This window comes from Panthera leo, chromosome D4 (assembly GCF_018350215.1).
Source record: "Panthera leo isolate Ple1 chromosome D4, P.leo_Ple1_pat1.1, whole genome shotgun sequence".
NCBI classification, from domain to species: domain Eukaryota; kingdom Metazoa; phylum Chordata; class Mammalia; order Carnivora; family Felidae; genus Panthera; species Panthera leo.
In genome coordinates, this window is record NC_056691.1 from 26408988 (window position 1) to 26431098 (window position 22111).

The following is a 22111-nucleotide window of genomic DNA, read 5'->3' on the forward strand; positions in this document are numbered from 1 at the left end:
AGGGGCAGGGGTAGAGCCTTTAACCACAAAACGTTATACTGTTAACTCATTTACAGACCTGTACTCATTCCCTATACTTTATTAGAAGTCAGGTACTCTATCTTTATCAAAACACATCAAATTAGATTTTTAAAAAAGCATTAACATAAAGTAGAACAAATGCTAAGCATATTTTAAAGGTTTTCTCCAGCTTAAGTCCTATTTATTTTTATTAGTTGCATTAAGAACAATTTCTCACCCCATTTTCTAATGTCCATGCTGTACACACAAATACAAATTAAGTACTGATACATGCTACACCACAGATAGAGACTGAAAACAAGCTAACTGAAGAAGTCAGACATAAAAGGTCACACACTGCATGGTTCCATTTATTTGAAATATCCAGAACAGGTGAATCCACAGAGACAGAAAGCACACGAGTGATTGTCAGGGGCTGGAAATGACTGCTTAAGGGTAATGAAGGTCTCCTTAGGGGGGTGATATAAGCATTTTGGAACTAGACAGAGTTCCCAGAACTAGAACTGATAGTTGTACGATATTGTGAACATATTATTCACTTCATTAATTTTCACTTTAAAATGGTTGATTTTATGCTGTGTGACTCCATCTCAAGAAAGACAGAAATAAAGGAAAAGAAAAGAAAAAACAGAAAAAAGACATCCAAATACTATCTGATTACAAGAGACTAATTAGGCCTCATTTAAACATGAGCATATGTTTTTATTATAAAATATTGTACAGAATTTGGTATTTTTCAGCTTCACTTTCCTGTAATGTTTTAAATATACTCAAACTTCAAATACTTCTTCTATATACCTAATATCCTGAAATGTAGTCCCCCTCACCATAATCTGATGAGAAGCACTATTAAATGTTGTATCAATTCTCAAATCCTTTAAATGAGAGTCACGGAAAGGACTATTTTAATAGTTTAGGTAAAATAGAAACACTTTTGCTAAGTACAAAAATACTACATAGCTATAAGCTTTTATTTTATTTTTATTGTCCATGTATTTTTGACAGAGGAAGACAGAGACACAGTACAAGTGGGGGAGTGACAGACAGAGAGACACACACAGAATCTGAAGGCGGCTCCAGGCTCCGAGCTGTCAGCACAGAGCTCAATGTGGGGCTCGAACTCGCGAGCCGTGAGATCATGACCTGAGCTGAAGTCGGATGCTTAACCGACTGAGCCCCCCAGGTGCCCCAATAGCTGCAAGCTTTTAAATGAGCTCAACCAATATTCCCAGCTTAGACCTAAAAGAAACACACCCCCTAAGAAAGATATAATGTAGACTCAGTGTTACATCAGATGAAATTTTTATTATACAACAAATACAATCGGGGATAGTTAAAATGTTTTATGTGTGTAATTTCCAATGAATGCCCTGGGAATAAAAAACACGATTAATTTTCAACCGCAGGCTTCACTGAAAAGGAAGTTCTAGAAGTTCCGGTAACTACAGTGAATCTCAAGAGCAACTAAGATGACTGTAAAAGAATAACTTCTTTTCTAAAGGACAGTCCACAGGAAAAAGAAAACCAAAGAGGGAGTAAAAGCAAAGAAGAGATCTCAACGAAGTGTTGGCAGATGGAGGCAGATGGATGAAGTGAAAGGGCCTAGGTTCCAACTTCCACTTTGCTCAAGTCCATAGGACAGGGGAAGCCAACAGGGATGCACGGATTTGCATTACAAAAGCTGCAGCAAAGCTGAGAAATTGGAGATACTGGTGTTCAGGGTGCAACTGAAAAGAATAATTGATTTAAAGTCTTTATAAAGAGCAATTAGACCTTCAGATCACCTTCCTCAAGCTATTCCCTCGTTCAGAGAGATGGAAAGATGACTTTCCAAAGAGTTTTGTCACAGAGGCTATTCTGTTAGGGCCAAAACACAGAAATGGGGGTCTGGAGAGTAAGAGAAAGTCTGCTCAAAAGCAAGTCCGAGTGGCCCCCCAGGATACTGGCTACTGATCTTATGCCCCAGGGTAACATTTCTCAATTTTTCGTAAATCATCCCCCCAACCCTCCGCAAAGAGGTTTTTTAGAGTTTTTTTTCTAATCCCCCTAATTAACTACAATTAGAAATTAAAAAGATAAATTTCACATCAGATTAGACCCAGCTAAAGACAGCATGGGTGAATTAAAGGTCGGTTAGAAAAAAACACCTAGCTCTGAGTCAGCAGGACTTGTGCCCAAGCGTGTATCTGTGTGTGTGTGTGTGTATTTATATGTATATGTGTGCAAAGGTATATATATGCATGTATGTATGCATGTACATAGGTACGTGTGTGTGTGTGTGTGTGTGTGTGTATGGTGTGTTCAGCACAGAGGGAGCAGGCAAAACTGCCCATCTCGCAGTCCTCCCCTGAAAAAGTTTCAGTGTATATTTTAAAAGCTGCAGCCTAAGGACCAGACTTCTAACTTGGCAGGCACTGTGGGTTGTCATCCTCTTCAGAGACTGGGGAACCCAGCAGATACATATCCTGCTTTCCCCCCTCAGGGGGCTCCAATAATCAAAGCAAGTCCCCCATACGGCCCTGAAAGGAGCTTGTACACACATCTGGCCCTCAGCTTTTGTGGCTGCCTCCAAAGAGACAGACCTGAGGATGGCCTACCCCTAGGAGCCAACAGGGCTTGCATTCATTAGTCCCATCCTATGGTAGCAAGCAAGGAAAACAGCTCTGACCAGGCACAGAGGCACCTCCTGCAGCTTTATCCTCAGGCTAGCACAGAGGGAATAGGCAAAAATGCCCATCTCCCAGTTTTTCTCTGGAAGGGGCTTAACCACATATTTTCTCAGCTGCTGCTAGAGGGTCCAGTTCCTAATCATCCTGCATCTACGTGCTGACTATGATCCTCCTTTTTGGGATACTACCATGACCTGGCACTTTCAACTACTGGGAGCGACTGAGAACAAAAAAAGAGGCTTGGGCAATCACAAAACCCTGAGAGACAACTAGGAGCTCAAGCCAGGCTGATCAAGGAGGTTCGTCTATTACACAAGAGCATTCTGTCAAGACTGGGAGAGACAGCTAGGTTCATCTAATGTGCAGGAACCAAAACAGACAAGTCACTGAAAACGAACAGAGGAATATATTCCAAACAAAAAACCAAAATAAATACCTAGAAACAGATCTCAAAGAATGTAAGTGATTTAACTGATACAGAATTCAAAATAACAGTCATAAAAATTTTCACCAAAGTCAAGAGAAGAATGAATGAACAAAGTGAGAATTTCAACAGAGACAGAAAATATAAAAACGTGCTGAAAAGAAATTACAAAACTGAAGGATACAATAACTGAACTGAAAAATTCAATAGAGGATTCAACAGCAGACTGGATCAAATAGAAGAATCCGTGAACTTGAAAAGGGCAGTGGATGGTTCAATATCCACAAAACAATTAACGTGATTCATCACATCAATAAAAGAAATGACAAGAACCATATGATCCTCTCAGTAGATGCAGAGAAAGCATTTGACAAAATACAGCATCCTTTCTTGAACAAAATCCTCAAGAAAGTAGGGATAGTAGAGCATACCTCGAGATCATAAAAGCCATATATGAATGACCCAATGCTAATATCATCCTCAATGGGGAAAAACTGAGAGCTTTCCCCCTAAGGTCAGGAACAAGACAGGGATGTCCACTCTCGCCACTGTTATTCAACATAGTATTGGAAGTCTTAGCCTCTGCAATCAGACAACACAAAGAAATAAAAGGCATCCAAATCGGCCAGGAGGAGGTCAAACTTTCACTCTTCACTCTATATGGAAAACCCAAAAGATTCCACCAAAGAACTGATAGATTTGATTCATAAATTCAGCAAAGTTGCAGGATATAAAATCAATGCACAGAAATCGGTTGCATTCCTATACACCAACAATGAAGCGACAGAAAGAGAAATCAAGGAACCAATCCCATTTACAGTTGCACAAAAAACCCATAAAATACCTAGGAATAAATCTAACCAAAGAGGTAAAAAATCTATACACTGAAAACTATACAAAGCTTATGAAAGAAATTGAAGAAGACACCAAAAAATGGAAAAAGATTCCATGCTCCTGGATAGGAAGAACAAATATTGTTAAAATGTCGATACTACCCAAAGCAATCTACATCTTCAATGCAATCCCTATCAAAGTAACACCAGCATTCTTCACAGAGCTAGAACAAATAATCCTAAAATTTGTATGGAACCAGAAAAGACCCCAAATAGCCAAAGCAATCTTGAAGAAGAAAACCAAAGCAGGAGGCATCATAATCCCAGACTTCAAACTATACTACAAAGCTGTAATCATCAAGACAGTATGGTACTGGCACAAGAACAGACACTCAGATCAATGGAACAGAATAGAGAACCCACAAATGGACCCACAAATGTATGGCCAACTAATCTTGGACAAAGCAGGAAAGAATATCCAATGGAATAAAGACAGTCTCTTCAGCAAGTAGTGCTGGGAAAACTGGACAGTGACATGCAGAAGAATGAACCTGGACCACTTTCTTACACCATACACAAAAATAAACTCAAAGTGGATGAAAGACCTCAATGTAAGACAGGAAGCCATCAAAATCCTCGAGGAGAAAGCAGGCAAAAACCTCTTTGATCTTGCCCAAAGCAATTTCTTACTCAACACATCTCCGGAGGCAAGGGAAACAAAAGCAAAAATGAACTACTGGGACCTCATCAAAATAAAAAGCTTCTGCACAGCGAAGGAAACAATCAGCAAAACTAAAAGGCAACCGACAGAATGGGAGAAGATATGTGCAAATGACATATCAGATAAAGGGTTAGTATCCAAAATCTATAAAGAACTTATCAAACTCACCACCCAAAAAACAAATAATCCAGTGAAGAAATGGGCGAAAGACATGAATAGACACTTCTCCAAGGAAGATATCCAGATGGCCAACTGACACGTGAAAAAATGCTCAACATCACTCATCATCAGGGAAATACAAATAAAAACCACAATGAGATACCATCTTACACCTGTCAGAATGGTAACATTAACAACTTAGGCAACAACAAATGTTGGTGAGGATGCGGAGAAAGAGGATCTCTTTTGCATTGTTGGTGGCAATGCAAGCTGGTGCAGCCACTCTGAAAAACAATATGGAGGTTCCTCATAAAACTAAAAATAGAACTACCCTATGACCCAGCAATTGCACTACTAGGAATTTATCCACGGGATACAGGTGTGCTGTTTTGAAGGGCCACATGCACCCCCATGTTTATAGCAGCACTATCAACAATAGCCGAAGTATGGAAAGAGCCCAAATGTCCATCAATGGATAAATGGATAAAGAAAATGTGGTATATATATGCAATGGAGTATTACTCGGCAATCAAAAAGAATGAAATCTTGCCATTTGCAACTACGTGGATGGAACTAGAGGGTATTATTAAGCAAAATTAGTCTGAGAAAGACAAATATCATATGACTTCATCATATGAGGAATTTAAGATACAAAACAGATGAATATAAGGGAAGGGAAACAAAAATAATATAAAAACAGGGAGGGGGACAAAACATAAGAGACTCTTAAATACAGAGAACAAACTGAGGGTTGCTGGAGGGGTAGTGGGAGGAGGGATTGGCTAAATGGGTAAGGGACATTAAGCAATCTACTGAAATCACTGTTGCACCATATACTAACTAACTTGGATGTAAATTATAAAATTAATTAATTAATTAGATACTATCTAAGCACTGTTTTCCACCTTGCTTATTTTTGGGTTAAAGGTAAACCAGTAAGATCACTAAAAATGCACTCAAAATATAAGGATATTTCATTACAGTCTCATCCAAACATCAATGTTAAAAGAATGAAGAATATTATTACAATTTGTAACAATTAAAACATGTAAGTAACTTAGATGTGTGAACTTAATTATATTAGTTCTAAAAATGCTTTTGGCTATCAACATCTCTGTCCCCTTCCTCTACTTAATTAATTTAATGAAGTCTAACATTATGCTACAACATAATGGAATGAAACAAGTGTGTCTTACCTCGTTACTTTGCAGTTCGATTCAATCAAGTCATTTTCAAAGTCAAGCAGGCTGGAAGGCAGATTATATTCCAATGGGGATGTCAGTCTTTTCAAACGCAGCAGACCAACACAAAATTTTGCTCCCATCTCTTCCAATTCTCGAGTACCAATCTGTAGGCCCTAGAAATAAAGCAATTTCATACATATAAGTAGGACATTTGCTATCCTCTGGCTATGTCTTATTACAACTGCATATAAGAAATTTGTAATTATATTAATAAAATTAAAAGCTTGGTACTTTGTAAATACCTACAACTCAACAAGCACAATGTCTTAACAAGATTATTTTAGATCACAAAGGAAATGGTCTCAAAAAAAACATTTCTAAAATGTCTATTTCTCATTTGCTACATGCAAACAATTTTCACCAACACACTGGGAAAAAAAATAAACATTTTGTGGTTATGTTACTCTGGGGCTCATGTGTGAAATTACATTTTTGCAAGATATTGCTAGTATTTCTTGTAATCCACGACTTTGGATGCCAATGTTAAAATATTGTAGTGTAAAAATCAAGGCCTTAATTTGTAGACCTAAACATTACTTTATACTTTTTACTGTATGATAAAAGAAACTGGTAAGTAAAGGGGCGCCTGGGTGGCTCAGTCGGTTAAGTGTCCGACTTCAGCTCAGGTCATGATCTCGCCGTTCATAAGTTTGAGCCCTGTGTCGGGCTCTGTGCTAACAGCTCGGAGCCTGGAACCTGCTTTGGATTCTGTGACTCCCTCTCTCTCTGCCCCTCCCCTGCTCACGGTCTGTCTCTCTCTGTCTCTCAATAATAAATAAACATTAAAAATTTTTTTAAAAATAAAAAGAAACTGGTAAGCAAAAACCAACAAAAGAAAGGTACCTATGTAAAACAAACAAACAAACAAAAAGAATCAAACAGATCTAGGCCAATGAGGTAGCAGTAAAAGAAGTTCCTATGTTCCATGTCAATTAAGAATGCCTATTTCAAATCTGGTCTAGTGAGGGCAGAAGAAAATTTTACCCCAACTCTACCCTTTCTAACTGGAAGTTTCCCAATAAACAATATAAAGTTTATCAAAAGTTAAATGTTACCACATAAAATGATAAAAATGGCCATAAACCAAGACACTGCTTATCACTGAATTTTCAGATAAAAATGAATCTCTAAAATAAGAGAATTCTCACACCAACAAAAGTTGCAGGTGCAAATGAGAGCACACATCATTTAGAGAAGTTACTTTAAAACAGTTTTTCAATGAACAGACTAAAAGCACACGGTAACTGAAGAAAATGAACCGTAAAAACTGTTACTAACCCCCCAAAGCACATTCCTTTATAATAACGATTGACTAACTGATTGCTTAGTTTACCCATGTCCAAACATTCCACGGAATGTGACCTGACTTTATTAGAACATTTATTTGCCTTCTTAGTTAAAAAGCTTTAGAAAGGCATGGCTGTTTCTGAATTAGTTCACAGAAAATAAAAATAAAGACCATTTACAGCCTAAAATCTAGTAATATAAGAGCATTCCTGAGGTGAAGAGAATGGTTTCTTAAAATATCGTTAAACTCATATAACTTATTAGCTAACATTAACAAGTCTGAAAAGTATAACATTAGGTGTGTGGGGACATATGGGGTATTTGAGAATTCTGTATTTTCTACTCAATTCTGCTATGAATCTAAAACTGCTCTAAAAACCCTAAGTTTATTAACAATAACAAAAAAAGCTTTCATAAAAAGTATATGTTACCATCACAGCATTGAATTTTAGACATTAATAAAAAACTTGATTAGTAAGAGATACTTCTCTCCATAAGAGTTTTAAATTAACGTAGCTCTAGTAACTAAATTATATAAAAGAGAAATGAGCATTTACTAGGTATCCATTTTATTTTTTAAGTCTATAGATTTCTTTCTAAAAAATAACTTTTTAAAAAAGTGGTCTAAGATTTTAGGTTTGAAAGTATATTTTAACTATTTTTTTAAATGTGGCTTTTTAAATGATCAAACTAATGTATCAAAACACAAATAGAATATTTGTGATTTTTTTAATGTTTATTCATTTTTGAGAGAGAGAGAGAGAGAGAGAGAGAGAGAGAGAGAAAGAGAGAGAGAGCGTGTGAATGGGGGAGGTGTAAGGAGACAGGGAACATGGAATCCGAAGCAGGGCCAGGGCTCTGGGCTGTCAGCACAGAGCCCGACGCCGGGCTCAAACTCATGTACCCCGAGATCATGACCTAAGCCAAAGTCGGACGCTTAACTGACTGAGCCACCCAGGCGTCCCTACAAATAGAATATTTGTAAAAATTCAAAGAAAGTCTATCTGTAGAATCCAAATATAATAAGGAAACACCTTTGCTATATGCTACAGTTGATTTCAAGAGGCATGCAAGTCTCAGCTTCTCTACTTCTCTTCCAGCCCACAGAGGGGAGCATCAAAAACATTGATGCTTTCAATTGCCTTCTCTTCTGACTGTGTAAGCATCTCTTTAAGAAGTTATCTACAGTCTGTTTCCATACATCATATAGCTTAAGGGTTTTTTTCCTAGAAGACACCTATTGTCTTATACAAAAGTGATTCATTCTTAAGCTTTTTTCCCATCCTACACACTTACAGAATATGAGACTCTTGCCAAAGCTGTCCATGACAGCAATGATTAGGGGACGGGGGTTGGGCTCTGGAGTGGCGCTCTGGTACATTTTATCTTTTACCACCATCACATCCTTGGTAGATGAGAAGTCACTGTTTTACAGTATTTGAATTCAAAAGATACTACATTTTGGAAGAATAATATACTGTGGTCAACCTAAAATTTAGGGAAGTCACTCAACAGAAAGTACTGAAATTTCATTAAGTTCTACTCTACAAGGCCCCCAAAATTTCAATGTCAGTTGAAAAATCTACACAATTTCTTCTCAGTTGGATACAGACTGTAACAGTTATTACTTAGGCTCTCCAGTTAAGCTTTTTTGACATTACCTATAATATGTTTACATTTTTAATACTAACCATTTGAAAGATTTTTTAGCTCCTTCCACACATAAAGTTATAACCAACCATCTGTATGTGAGGTATATAAAGATCACTATTAGATTCAGTTTCCTCTTCCCCCCTTACCAAACCAAACCTAACAGAATAAAGAATAACTAGCATGACACATGAAAATCTTTCTGTGGCAAGAAAAATAAGTATTTGTAATATTTATTAGGTTGCTGTTGATTATCTAAGCTCCAGCTGATTGCCTATTTTTTCAGTCTTTCAAATTAAAAAATTCAACGTCACCTAATATTTTATTAGTCTTTAGTTTCAAAAGTAAACTTAAAACTCCAGTTGTTTCCAATAAAAGTCTATAGCACCAGTCTTAGTAAAGAAAAAAATTTAGGGAAGGGATATGCATTTGAAAGTAACACACACACACACAAAATCTAAATATAAAAAACTTTACAAGTAAGTGTAATGTGTTTATTTTCTAAATGCATAAAAACACGCTAACATCCAACAAATTAAAACGATACAAAGTTTGTGTTAATCATGTACTACTTGCACAGCTCGTTATAACTTACCAATTGGTATTTAAAATGTGTACCACAACATGCCTTCTTAAAAATTATGAATGTAGATGGACCCAACCAAGATTTCATAAAAACCCAAAGCAAGCTATTTAGTACAGAGAAGTAAAAAAGAATTGCATAGGATTCAAGGTCATGACTGCAATAGCTCAGTGTAACAAATGTGCCATTTAATATAAACCATGAGAACGCTATATGAAAAGAAAGTCCTTAAATACTTTTTACTACTCAAAGTCCTGAGACGTTTTACCTTATATTTTCCCTGATCACAGCCACACAAAGTACTTTCCATGGTATAGCTTCTTTGTACGCCTATCTCCCTCCAAACCACAACACGTGCCGTGGATTCTTTCGATTTCTCCACTACAAAGCTACAGCTGCTCATGCAAAATGCTGGAGCAATATGGCTCAGTATCTTAGGCAAGGTCTGCAAAAATAAGAATGACAGAATACAATATTTCAAGAGGGCTTTTTTTAATTAAAAACACTTTTTTTTTAGTTTTTAAACATTTTCATGAAAGCACAGTGACCAGAGCAGGGCCATGTGAATCTTCTTACTTTGTCCTCTGCTATTCCAAGCATCAAAACCATTCTTTACAAATTCAGAATTTTCTGCTTTCCTGGACAAACAGTAATCAGTTGGAAAACAAAATGGGAGAAAGGATCACATTCACAGTAGTAACCAACAGGTGAACAAAAACTATGGTAAAAAATGTTTCAAATTTTGAAAAAAAAAATGTTTAAAAAACAAAACAACTTTAGTCATGAAAAATGGCTTACTAATTAAGAGATTTAACATTATAAATGTCAACCACCTCTAAATTAATCAATAAAGTCAAGACAATCACAATCAAAATGCCCACAACATTTTCTGCAACTTCAAATTATTCTCAGGTTCACCTGGTGTGTGTAAGTATGAAGGCAGACAGGGGAGTTCTGAAAGAAGAGAAATAATCTAACAGATATTAACCTAATTATATACGTAAGGGAAGTTAAATTGTGATACCGTGTAGGAGTAGATACATCTCTAGAAAGAAAGAGAATTCAGAATTAGAACCAAAGGCAGATGTAAAAATTAGAATTATTAGTGTGGAGGGCCACCTGAGTGGCTCATTCAGTTGAGCATCTCAACTCTTGATTTCAGCTCAGGTCATGATCTCACGGTTCCTGGGATCGAGTGCTGTGTCGGACTCTGCACTGAGCTTGCTTGGGATTCTCTCTCTCCCTCTCTCTCTCTCTGCCCTCCCATGCTCAAAAAAGAGACAGAGAGAGAGTGAGTGAATCTCACACACACACACACACACACACACAGCTTGAGCAGGGGAGGAGCAGAGAGAGAGGAAGGCACAGAATCCAAAGCAGGCTCCAGGCTCTGAGCTGTCAGCAGAGCTGATGCAGGGCTCAAACTCATCAACTGTGAGATCGTGACTGAGCCAAAGAATATGCTTAACCGACTGAGCCACTCAGGTGCCCCAATAAACATTTTTTTTTTAATCATTATTAGTGGAGAGAAGAGTGATCACCCACTAACTGCTGGCACCACTGGAGAGCCACTGAGAAAAACAAGCTGAAGTCACTCTTTAGTAGTTCAGTTCTGACTGGATTAAGAATTTAAACTTAACAATTAGCAAGTAAAATTTCAAAAGGAAATTAAAAACAATAAACATGGAACTTTATTTTTTAAATCTTTGGATGAGATTTCTAAGCCTCAAAACCCAGAAGGCATTTAAAAAAAAAAAAAAACCAACAAATCTGATGCAAGTTTTTAATTATCACACAATTAAAAAAATGTTTTTTCAATATATTTGTAAAAGAGTTATTTTCAAAACAATAATAATTAGATGGCCAATGTAAATGTAAGCATAGTCATTTTATTTATTTGGGAAAGGGGAAGAAGAGAGAGGACACCAAAAAAGAAAATGTGCCTTTGAATTTCTGCTCAGGGCAGTGGTATGCTATCAAAATTCTTTTGGGAAAAAAACCTGGGGTGTTTTGTTTAGGTGCAAATACAGTAGGAAAGCCACTGTGCCCTTAATGGAAAGCACATAAGATGTGACGCAGTAAGATCTTCCTTCAGTCCTGGGCATACCTCAACACATACCCAGAGGTGTGGAAACATGGTACGTAACAGATGGCTTTATAAATCGGCACAGGAAGGATGTACTGTTTAATAAATGGTGCTGAGACAACTGGTTATATATGGGGACACTAAAATTAGATCCCCAACTCTCATACAAAAATAAATTCCCAATAGATTAAAATCTAAATACGAAAAGCAAAAATTTTAGACTACTTAACATGAAACAATCTGCAACAAAAAATGGCAAAATGGCAACACTTGCAGAGTCTGAGTGGCTGGGATATGTTACATTAGTTTCTGTAGTGTTATACGTGTTTGAAATCCCCAAAGTCCAGACTTATCTGTGATAATTACCCTGTATCCTACATCTTCCACGACATCACATGAAGCTGCATTATCACTGGTATGCCATACTGTCTCTTTGATGCTGCAGCCATACATAAATACATTCTTCTTTCGGGAGTGGCCATGATAATCACAATAAACCTTGAAAATATATTTTGAAAGTTAAAAACCTCCAAATTCATATATTTCCAAATAAAGCTAGTTAATAACAAGACAATAAATAGCTCTGTGTGTCTTTGCCCTTTCATTGTAACAGAGCCACCATTTAATAAGTAGAACTAATAAAAGTAATAGTATCTAGTTCTGGAAAGGATCTATGATTAATTCTAGAATGGCTAAATCCTTTCTAGGGCCTGCATCAAGCCACGAGTTCCACTCTAATATACCTACTATTCACAATTTATTTGTATTTATTTTTGAGAGAGAGAGTGTGAGCGGGGGAGGGCCAGAGAGAGGGAGACAGAATCCAAAGCAGGCTCCAGGCTCTGAGCTGTCAGCACAGCGCCCAATGAGGGACTCGAACTCCCGGAGTGAGAGATCTTGACCAGAGCCAAAGTCGGACGCTTAACCGACTGAGCCACCCAGGCACCCCCTCTACTATTCACAATTTAAAAAATAATAAATTCAGTCATAGGTCAAATCTACAGCAGCAGTCATCACTGATCCAAGGGTTATTTGAAAATTTAGGTAATTTGAAAGAAAGACAATGCGTTCATGAAAAACACGATTGAGAAAAGGGTAGTATGGTTTCAATTTAATTTTTAAGAGCAGCATTTTTAAAATGAAAAATGAAGAACAGGCCTGCATGTCAATGTTCACCTTCTGCAAAGTTTTCCTATCTTTCCCAGAGGAAGATTACCTCATTCAAACAATAATATAACGGGACATTCTATGCAAAAGCTGCTGAGAACAGAAGCAGAATATATACACAGTCCAGTAGTGTTCAGCACTGTGCCCACGCCTTCTCTCATGTGTATACTCGAGACTTACTCGCTTCAGAGTTCACTAGCAAACTCAGAAATAAGCTTCTACCAGTTTGAGAACTTGGAAGACACATCCTGTTACCTTACTGCTATTCAAACAGTGAAGTTCAATACCTAAAACTTAAAACCAGGAGTTACCAATATTCATAGACAAAAAAGATAAGGAAAGGGCTCAGGGGAACACTAAAAATTAAACCTGACAAAATAAGAATACAAATGCAGTGTATTAATTACACACGTAATTAATAACAGAAGAAGATATTTGTAAAAAATTGCTTTTGAAATTAACACTTAGCTTTTATAACCAGAATATACTGAGTCATTAACTAACAAAATCATTTCTGTGACTAGATAAAGTACAAATACTTACCAGTGGTAAATGCTTCACAGCGGCCAGGTATTGTAGCAGCCCCTTAGCATGGTAAATTGTAGGATGTAAATCTGGATTTGGACTTTGCCACTGTCTATTCAGATCCTCTCCACTTAAAGAACAGCGGTGACTACACAATATAAACACAAACATTAGTACTGATAAACTCTTACCTATATTTGATTTTATGATTCTATTCCAGTAAATATTTCCAGTGAATATACTAGTCACTAAATAAACACTTATGAAGTATTTGCTTCGTGCAAGATCTTGTGTTACATGCATTTAACTGTGGCAAGCTTTCACATTTTTAGGTCAACATTTTCAAGCTATAGAAAAAAATTAATTCTCAATTCTGGGGTCTTATTCCAGACTCTCTAAAATTTACTAATGTTCCTATTTTCCATTCTGATTTCATAATAATCATTTGTTATACTTCAACACCGTGTACTTTGATTGTATTAGTTATTATGTAAAAGTACTATCTGGGCTGGGCCCTCCTAAGAAAGGTACGTATATGAAAAGTCTACATTCTTTTTTGACTATTATTTTTATTTGAGAGAGACAGAGAGAGAGAAGGAGAGTGCCAGGGGGAGAGAGAGAGAATCCTAAGCAGGCTCCATGCTCAGTGTGGAACGTGACATGGGGCTCGATCCCACAACCCTGGGATCATGACCTGAGCTGAACTCTAGAGTTAGACACTCAACCAACTGAGCCATCCAGGTGCCCCAAAAGTCTACATTCTTGTAAAAATTCAAATACATTTTCACTTATTTCAGGTAGTAAGTACCAAAGCAGAGCAGAAATTTAAGCAAGCTATCAGAAGGTGGTAACAGAAATGTAAACAGAATTCTAACTGGTCAATATGTTTCTGAATTAAAACTAGACATAAAATGCCATTTTAATTCCATAACGTATTACCTAAAAATAAATTATTCTGGTTTTTTCATTCAAAAACTTCCTAAAATGTGAGAAATATTCATGCTACATTTAGTGAATAAATAAAATATGGTATCCTCAGCTTTGGAGACACTCATGACAGCAAGACCAAATTCCCATCTTTCAGAAACAGAGTTTTCTAATTCCCACGAAAATTAAACTGCACTAACTATAAGCCATCTCCACCTAAAAAGAAGTTATCTTCCATTATTTCCAGTCTAAAGAATTCCTTCTGTCAAAACTACACCACCTCCTATCAGGACGAGGTCAGCAGATAGAGCCAATATTCCATATCAATGGAAAGAGATCCCAGGAGATTCTAAGTCTTAGATCAACTCAAGATCATGTCACTGACAAACAAAAAGGAATATAAGAAGTTATGTTAAAGACCTTATTTATGTATTCTCATATCCTGACATTGTGATTTTTCTAAAACAATTCAAGCAAGACATGAAATCATACTCTCATGGAATACAGAAATTCTCAAAATATCATACTGATACATAAAATGTATTTTCATTTAAAAATTCATCTTAGATGAATTCCCCACCAAAAATTTCTTCGTTCTAGAAACATCACTCAATTTGTTTTCCAAATTAACCTGGATGCTATTATTTTGACAAGTTTACACAGGATAGGCACATAACCTATAATATTTCTATAATGATTGCTTAACTTACTTTCCATTGATGACACCATCTGGATTTAGCATAGGGACAATTTTAAAAATATAGGATTCTCGTAAGCTCTGAGCAGTAGGGTTATTACTCATGAGATACTCCAATGTTCCTTTCATTACCCAACTTGCATTAGTTTCTCCAGGATGGACCCGAGCAGACAAGAAAACGTAAGGGCGATTTCCTAAAGTACACATAAAATTTCAAATTAAAATGAACAGCTACTAAGAGTCTGTATAATGTTTGACTTTGGGAATATAGAAATATTTCTACTCAATTGTGAGTTCTGATATAAATTCATACTAAAACTCACTGTGCACCTACTGTATCTGAGCACTGCACTAGGCCCTACAGAGAAAACAGATACACAAAACCCATATATAAGCCATGTCCTAAAGGAGTTCATAATATGAACGCAGCACAATAAATAGTATTTGAGTTTTATTTTCCAATGGTTAATCTAACATAGAAAATTAGTTCTTTTATATAATCTTGCTTTTATAAAGAACAAGTATTGGGGAAGTTTTAAATATAAATTTATTTTTCATGAAGTCATGAGGAAAATAGGGAAATACCATTTTACCCCTGTTTTACAGTTGCTATGCTAAGCACAGATGAAGTATATCTGTTCAAAGATGAACAAAGAAAAACAGTTTCACTATGCATTTCGATACACAGGTCTACAATGTGACCACTCTGCTCACCTGCTCGTGTTTTCAGGCATATCAAGCTATTTCTCTTTCCTGAAAACACCTCACCTTCTTATCAAAATTAGGGCGCTTTCTCATTTTCCTATCACAGTTGTACATCTGAGGCAATTTTAAATATATAAATGTCAGGAAAAACCAACCAGCTATTTGGTGCTAGCATCAAAGCACATGATGGGTTTCTGGTGGTTTGATTTATAAACAAAATTAGTTGTAAATTTTTTAATTAATGGTATTATCATATGAACTCTTAAAACATTTTGTTGTATTACACAACAAAGGTAAGAACTACAGAATATGCATATCAAAAGAGACCTCAGAGATAATCTCATGCAGCTCCCTCGTTTCTGAGATGAGGAAACTGAGGCCAAGGGCTGGGCAGTAATAGGACCGAGACTAGAACCCCAGACTTCTGATGCCTGTTCTAGTCCTGTTGCCCTTACAAAACATATATGAAGCAAAGGAAAATAAGAATAATTGGCATTTTGAGTGAAGAAGACAGACTTACTGAATTGACAGATATGTTCATAATAATTAGACTCTGGCATTGCTGTTATAGTCACCAAGGGACAGGTGTTTCCAGACAGGGTTTCACATAACACATCTTTTCGAAAATAGATTTGCTGAGGATTGTGTGCTGATTCCAATTTTTGAAGATGCATCTTGATAAAAATTTAAAAGCAAAGTATACAATCATTTAAAAACTCCCTAAGATAAATAGAAATAAATGCATCCAGATCTCGACATAACTAAAAGCGAATCAGATTCCTAATCCCTTCTCTGAAACCCTCAGGGAGCCAGAGGTAGTTCAAACATCAGTTATTTGGGGCAGTTGAGAAAGGGCATAGCTACAATGCATACACCATTAATTCTGCAAACCCCCAATGGGGGTGGCCGTAGCAGCCTGTAATAAGCCCATCATTATTTCTGCAGCAAAACATGTGAGGAGTCACTCAAAGCGGAATCAATATTCTAAATAAGCTCACATCAATTCAGGCCAGGCTGCCAAATGGGCTAGGAGAAAGCTTTTGGTTTTCAAAGCCTTTTGAATTTTGAAATTATAAGTGACTGTAGACCGGCAGAATGGGGTATGTAGCACAAAAATTTTTTAACAACTTTTCCTGATTTCAAGATTCATACAGATTCAATGTAAAATGTCTAGAAGACACAGAAAGTACAAAGAAAAAATTTTAAACACCCATAACTGCATCACCTAGATTACTACTAACAAATACCAATGTAACCTGCTTTTACCACTTAATAATTTACACACACACATATGTTCATAATTACAAACACTATATCAGATCATTCAACAAGTGAAATATGTGTCTTTTGAAAACACAAGTTTTAATGGTTTTAATGTATGGTTATCCCATAAATAGACTGTTCAATCCCCCTTTTTTTTTTTTTTTTTTAAGATACTTGGTTTCTAAACTTTTGCCTATGTTCATTCACATAATCACAATTGACTATGTGCCCACTATTTCTGTGAGGGACACTGCCCGGGGATGTGTGAATGAATATACCCTACCTTTGGAAAAATACAGAGTGCTGTGAGAGCTTGTCATCAGGAATGGGGAGCCTAGCTGAATCTCGACAGTGTGGAAAGGTCTCCTAAAAGAAGTTACATTCAAACCAAGATCCAGAGGATGAGTGAGGAGGGCAGAGGGGAGTGTGGCAGGAAGAAGGAAGGTATATGGGAAGACCATGATGTAAGAAAGAGGAAGGGCATCTTACAGGACTGACAAAAATTCATTGCAGCCAGACCGGGAAGAGTGAGAAACAGAGACTTAACACAGACTGAAGGGCCTCACAGGACATTCTTTCACAAGGAGCAGCATATATACGCATACTGGTAATTTAGATAATGAAGTGACATATGCATAACCATTTGAAAAATGAACAGGTATATTTTTTACTGTGAATTAATACCATGGATATTAACCTAGGATGAGGATAAACTTTAGAGTTATTTTAGTTCCATTTAAAGACAAAGATTAAGTAATAGTGCAAACAGTATGAGGACATGACAAAAATTGTTACAAATAGTAGGGAAATGATAGAAATGAACCATGGTAAGAATCTCAGACTTCATAAAAATGGCAAAAGAAATCACTAAGCTTTAAGTGGGAGATTTATGGGACCAGACCCTCCCATCACGAAGCCCTCCTGCTCCAGTGTGGGGAAAGGAGGAAAGAGGACAGAAGTGAATTCTAGAACACCAGTTAGAAGAGGCGGCAGAAGTCCAGATGAGAGACAGCAATAATGGCTGGAAAGGTTGTGGCAGCAGCACTGGCAAAAGGAGGGGAATTTAAAATATACTAAAAAGGTCACATCAGTAAAGAACAATAATATGTAACCCTGTGTGTAACAGCACTATATACTTTGATGCTGTATTATTCAGCACGGAAAGATAACTGATAACACCTTTATTGTAAGTTGTAACTTTTATTAAAACAAAGTCAGCCACACTGAGTGTTCTAAGCTTTGCTCTCTCTTCTGTTCAGTGGAGTATGTTTCTCTTCTTTTCCCCTAATAATTTGGAAGCTTGTTTCTAATCATAGTGTTCCAATCTCTCTCTGGGTAAACCGATCATACCTCTTTGATCCATAATTATTATGAAAGACTTTCTGTACTAAGAAGAAAAAAATCTACCACAGTAACTACTCGATTAATTTTTTAGTTTTGTTTTACAATGTAAGTACTCAAACATCTCAAAAGAACTCACAAAACAACTCTTACATCTTAAATTCTAAAGAATCTGGATCTAGAACTCCACACCAAACCACTAAAAGAAATTAATTCCCCACAGAAAAACTTACACATTTTTCTATTGCTAGATTTTCTATGAGATTCAATGCCTCTCATTAAACAAGTGGAAGTCTCACCTAGTTAATATGTGTAAATCATGGAATCTTAGAGAACTACAGATTTCTATAAAAAGGTGGAGAGTAAAAATCTTTTAAAATTTCCTTAGTATTTCTACTAAATAAAAATAAAGACTACATTCCCATTTTATTCCCTTAATGTTTTCAACAAACATGGTATTATTTTCTAAAATATTCAGCACTGGATCTTTTCATTTTATTAAGATATTTAATTAAAACCCGTCTTCCCCCAATTATCTGACACATATGCATAGAGCACAATAAGAGTCATAATATAACTTAATGAGTTCTCACCTGTAAAGTTGAATATGTGTATGGATAGTGATAAGCAAAGTAGCAAACATCATCTTTATGTGGAAAATTGACAGTGAATGTAATTGTATAGTAGGATTTTCCCTTTTGCCCACCTGCAGCAACTGAACTTCTTGAGAAGTGATTTCTGCAATAGAAAAGCACAAAACCTGTTTACTTCTTCCACACAAAAGTTCTGAATCTCCTTGCTTCTTTATGAAACAGAACTTCGGGTGGGAGGAAACACACGGTTCATAAGGTTAGCTTAAATATTCTATAAAAATTAGAGTTGGTACTACTGAATCAGATAAATGCTATCAGCCAACATCAGTTTTCACTTCTGAATTTACTATCAAATGGAGCTGACACTCCTCATCAATGAAAAGCTTAGAACCTAATTCCTTGTTACCATACACATTACCGGATCTTGGCCAATTATCATCAATGGTTACTACCACCATTAGATGGAAGGCTAATGACCATCTTTAAAGCAGATGGATCAGGGGACAATACCTAAATTCACTATCAATCTTAAGGCTACAAAAAAAAAAAAAAAAAGAAAGAAAGAACCAGACATGATATGTTTCCGGACATAAGGCAATAGGAATTCACGGCACCATCTATGAAGTATTCTTGCCAAAATCAAACCTAAAGTTGATCAAGCTTCTAAATCTAACTACTAGTTTATAGGAAATCAGTGAGATAGAAGAATTCATTATCACCACAGGCATGCAATCAGCAAAACCCCAAATGTGGAAACTCTGGCATGACAGATGACCCAGTTTCTCCAACAAATAAAGGAGAAATAACAGAAAAAAAAAAGGGGGGGGGGGACCTAATGTTGAAACAAACAAACAAACAAACAAACCTGCTGAAACTCTAAAACAACACTTATGAGACAATTGGGGAAGTCTGAACAATGACTGGGTATTTTATTGTATTAGAGAATATTCTTAAGTGTGATAAAAGCATTATGGTTAGACTGTCTTTAAAAAATCTCTAAGAGATATGGGGTGCCTGGATGGCTCAGTTGGTTAAGCATCTGACCTCGGCTCAGGTCATGATCTCACTGTTCCTGACTTTGAGCCCTACATCAGGCCCTCTGCTGTCAGCTCAGAGCCCGCTTGGATCCCCTCCCCTCTCTCTGCCCTTCCCCTACTTGCACTCACGTGCTCTCTCTCAAAAATAACAAAAAATTAAAAAAAAAAAAATCTCTAGGGGCACATGGGTGGTTCAGTCAGATTTAGCATATGACTGTGGCTCAAGTACTTATCTCATGGTTCATGAGTTCAAGCTCAGAGCCTGGAGCCTGCTTTGGATTCTGTGTCTCCCTTTCTCTCTGCCCCTCTCCCACTCACTCTTTGAAGTATTTATGGATAAATATGATATCTGGAAATGCTTTTAAAAATTCAGTGTGGGGTGCCTGGGTGGCTCACTCAGTTGAGCAGCTGACTCTTGATTTTGGCTCAGGTCACGATCTCACAGTTTTTGAGATAGAGCCCCGCATCAGGCTCTGCAATAAGCATGGAGCCTGCTTAAGATTCTCGCTCTCTCTGTCCCTCTCCCCAGCTTGCGCTCCCTCTAAAATTAAAAAAAAAAAAAAAAAAAAAAAAAAAAAAAAAAAAAAATCTTTATTAAAAAAAATTCAGTGTGGAGGTAGGAGTGAAAGTATTCCTAAAGCAAAGCTAAACATGTATTGATAACGGTTGAAACTGGGTGATGAATACATTATCCTATTGCTTACTCTTACAAATGCTTGAAGATTTCCATAATAAAAAGTTTTTAAAACTACACATTACTTTCCAGACTTTAAGTATCACTGACATTTGATGGCCTAAAGATTGTCTATCAACCAACCTAATCTCTAAAATTTCAGATCATCTTCTATTATTTAAGTCATGAACTGAAGAAAATCCATGACCAACAATTAGATTTACTTGCACACACATAAACATGAGCGGTATTTTCAAACCAGTATAGTCTTCATTCACTTAGCCACTATATCTTGAATACTCAATGACAAGGTGCTGTGGGCTGACGAAAACACAAAAACAAGTTCCAGGACTAGTCCTTGCCAACTCTTTTCCCCCAAAAGTTTAACATCTAATCAGAGAGGTATCGATAACACCACATTAGAGCTATATATTTTATAAGTTACATTCTCTTATATACTGGTGGAAGTCCTTTTACTCTCATTTTGCAAATGAAACAAACAAGCATCCAAGGACTTAGCTCACGTGAAAAGTTAAGACACATGCAAAAATAGTAGATTTTATCTTCACTATCTGGATTTCAGGCTTCAGGAAAGCAAGTAGTGCTTGCTGCACAGAAAACAGTTAATAGGCATCTGTTGAATTGACCTGAATTCCAGTTCCAGATCTGGAAGTAGCCAAAAGAAAAAACAAAAACTAAACAAATGAAAATCTTCGCCATCCCCCTTACACAGAACAGAACCACCACCTGTCATGTTACAACCATTCACTTGACAATGTGGAAAAGAAAAACATTCATTGATTGATTATTTCTATTCCAACTTTATGAGAAAGAGATAAATAAGAGTATTTTTATGTTAGCCTAGCAGTAAAAGAAATATGAAATTTATACAAGTACAGATGAAATGCATATAATCTTACATTTCGATCCCTCATTTACTATTGATTTTGCTAATACAAGTAAGGGGGAAATCCTACTGAGATGAATTCCAAGGAACACTGTCTTTCTCAGAAAGTAATAGCACTTAAGATGCAGGTTTTTCTAAAACCTAGAGTCAGAAATCTTCTGATTTCTGAAGGAATATTAGTGCTACTTAAACCCACGATAAAAATTCAAAATCCACTAAACAAAAATGTCAGGATTAAGATTAATAACAGAGAAAACACAGGGAGGTCAAATGAATTCAGCGGAGGAAGTTATCTAGAAATATATTACATGCAGAAACAGTAAAAATGAGAAGCAAAGTATATGATAATCCCAGATTACTTAGATGTGAAGTTGCAGAATAATCCAATCATTCCACTGAAGCAGTAAGTGATTTCGAGCACTGATTTCTAACTTGATTAAGTAGATGACCTATTTGAGGTCAAATTGAACTGTATAAATTGATGTAAGGTAACTATGGAATATACCTCCAGGTAAAATATTCTGGAAATTAAGATGAGGTAAATATTTGTATGCAGAAAAGAATTATACTTAATATCATCAGAACAACAAAAAGCCACT

General features: G+C 36.4%; 1 protein-coding gene across 5 annotated transcripts in view; it reads right to left on the bottom strand.

Annotated features, from left to right (window-relative positions):
- The window catches only part of AGTPBP1 (ATP/GTP binding carboxypeptidase 1), a 159799-nt gene that overhangs the window by 8665 nt on the left and 129023 nt on the right, over positions 1-22111 (bottom strand). For all 5 annotated transcript variants that reach the window (XM_042912515.1, XM_042912511.1, XM_042912513.1 and 2 more), the window contains 7 exons: positions 18896-19040; positions 16219-16372; positions 15007-15187; positions 13388-13517; positions 12044-12175; positions 9860-10036; positions 6024-6184 (listed from right to left, as the gene is read on the bottom strand). In XM_042912515.1, coding sequence (XP_042768449.1) covers positions 6024-6184; positions 9860-10036; positions 12044-12175; positions 13388-13517; positions 15007-15187; positions 16219-16372; positions 18896-19040 — 1080 coding nt within the window. The remainder of the gene's footprint in view (positions 1-6023; positions 6185-9859; positions 10037-12043; positions 12176-13387; positions 13518-15006; positions 15188-16218; positions 16373-18895; positions 19041-22111) is intronic.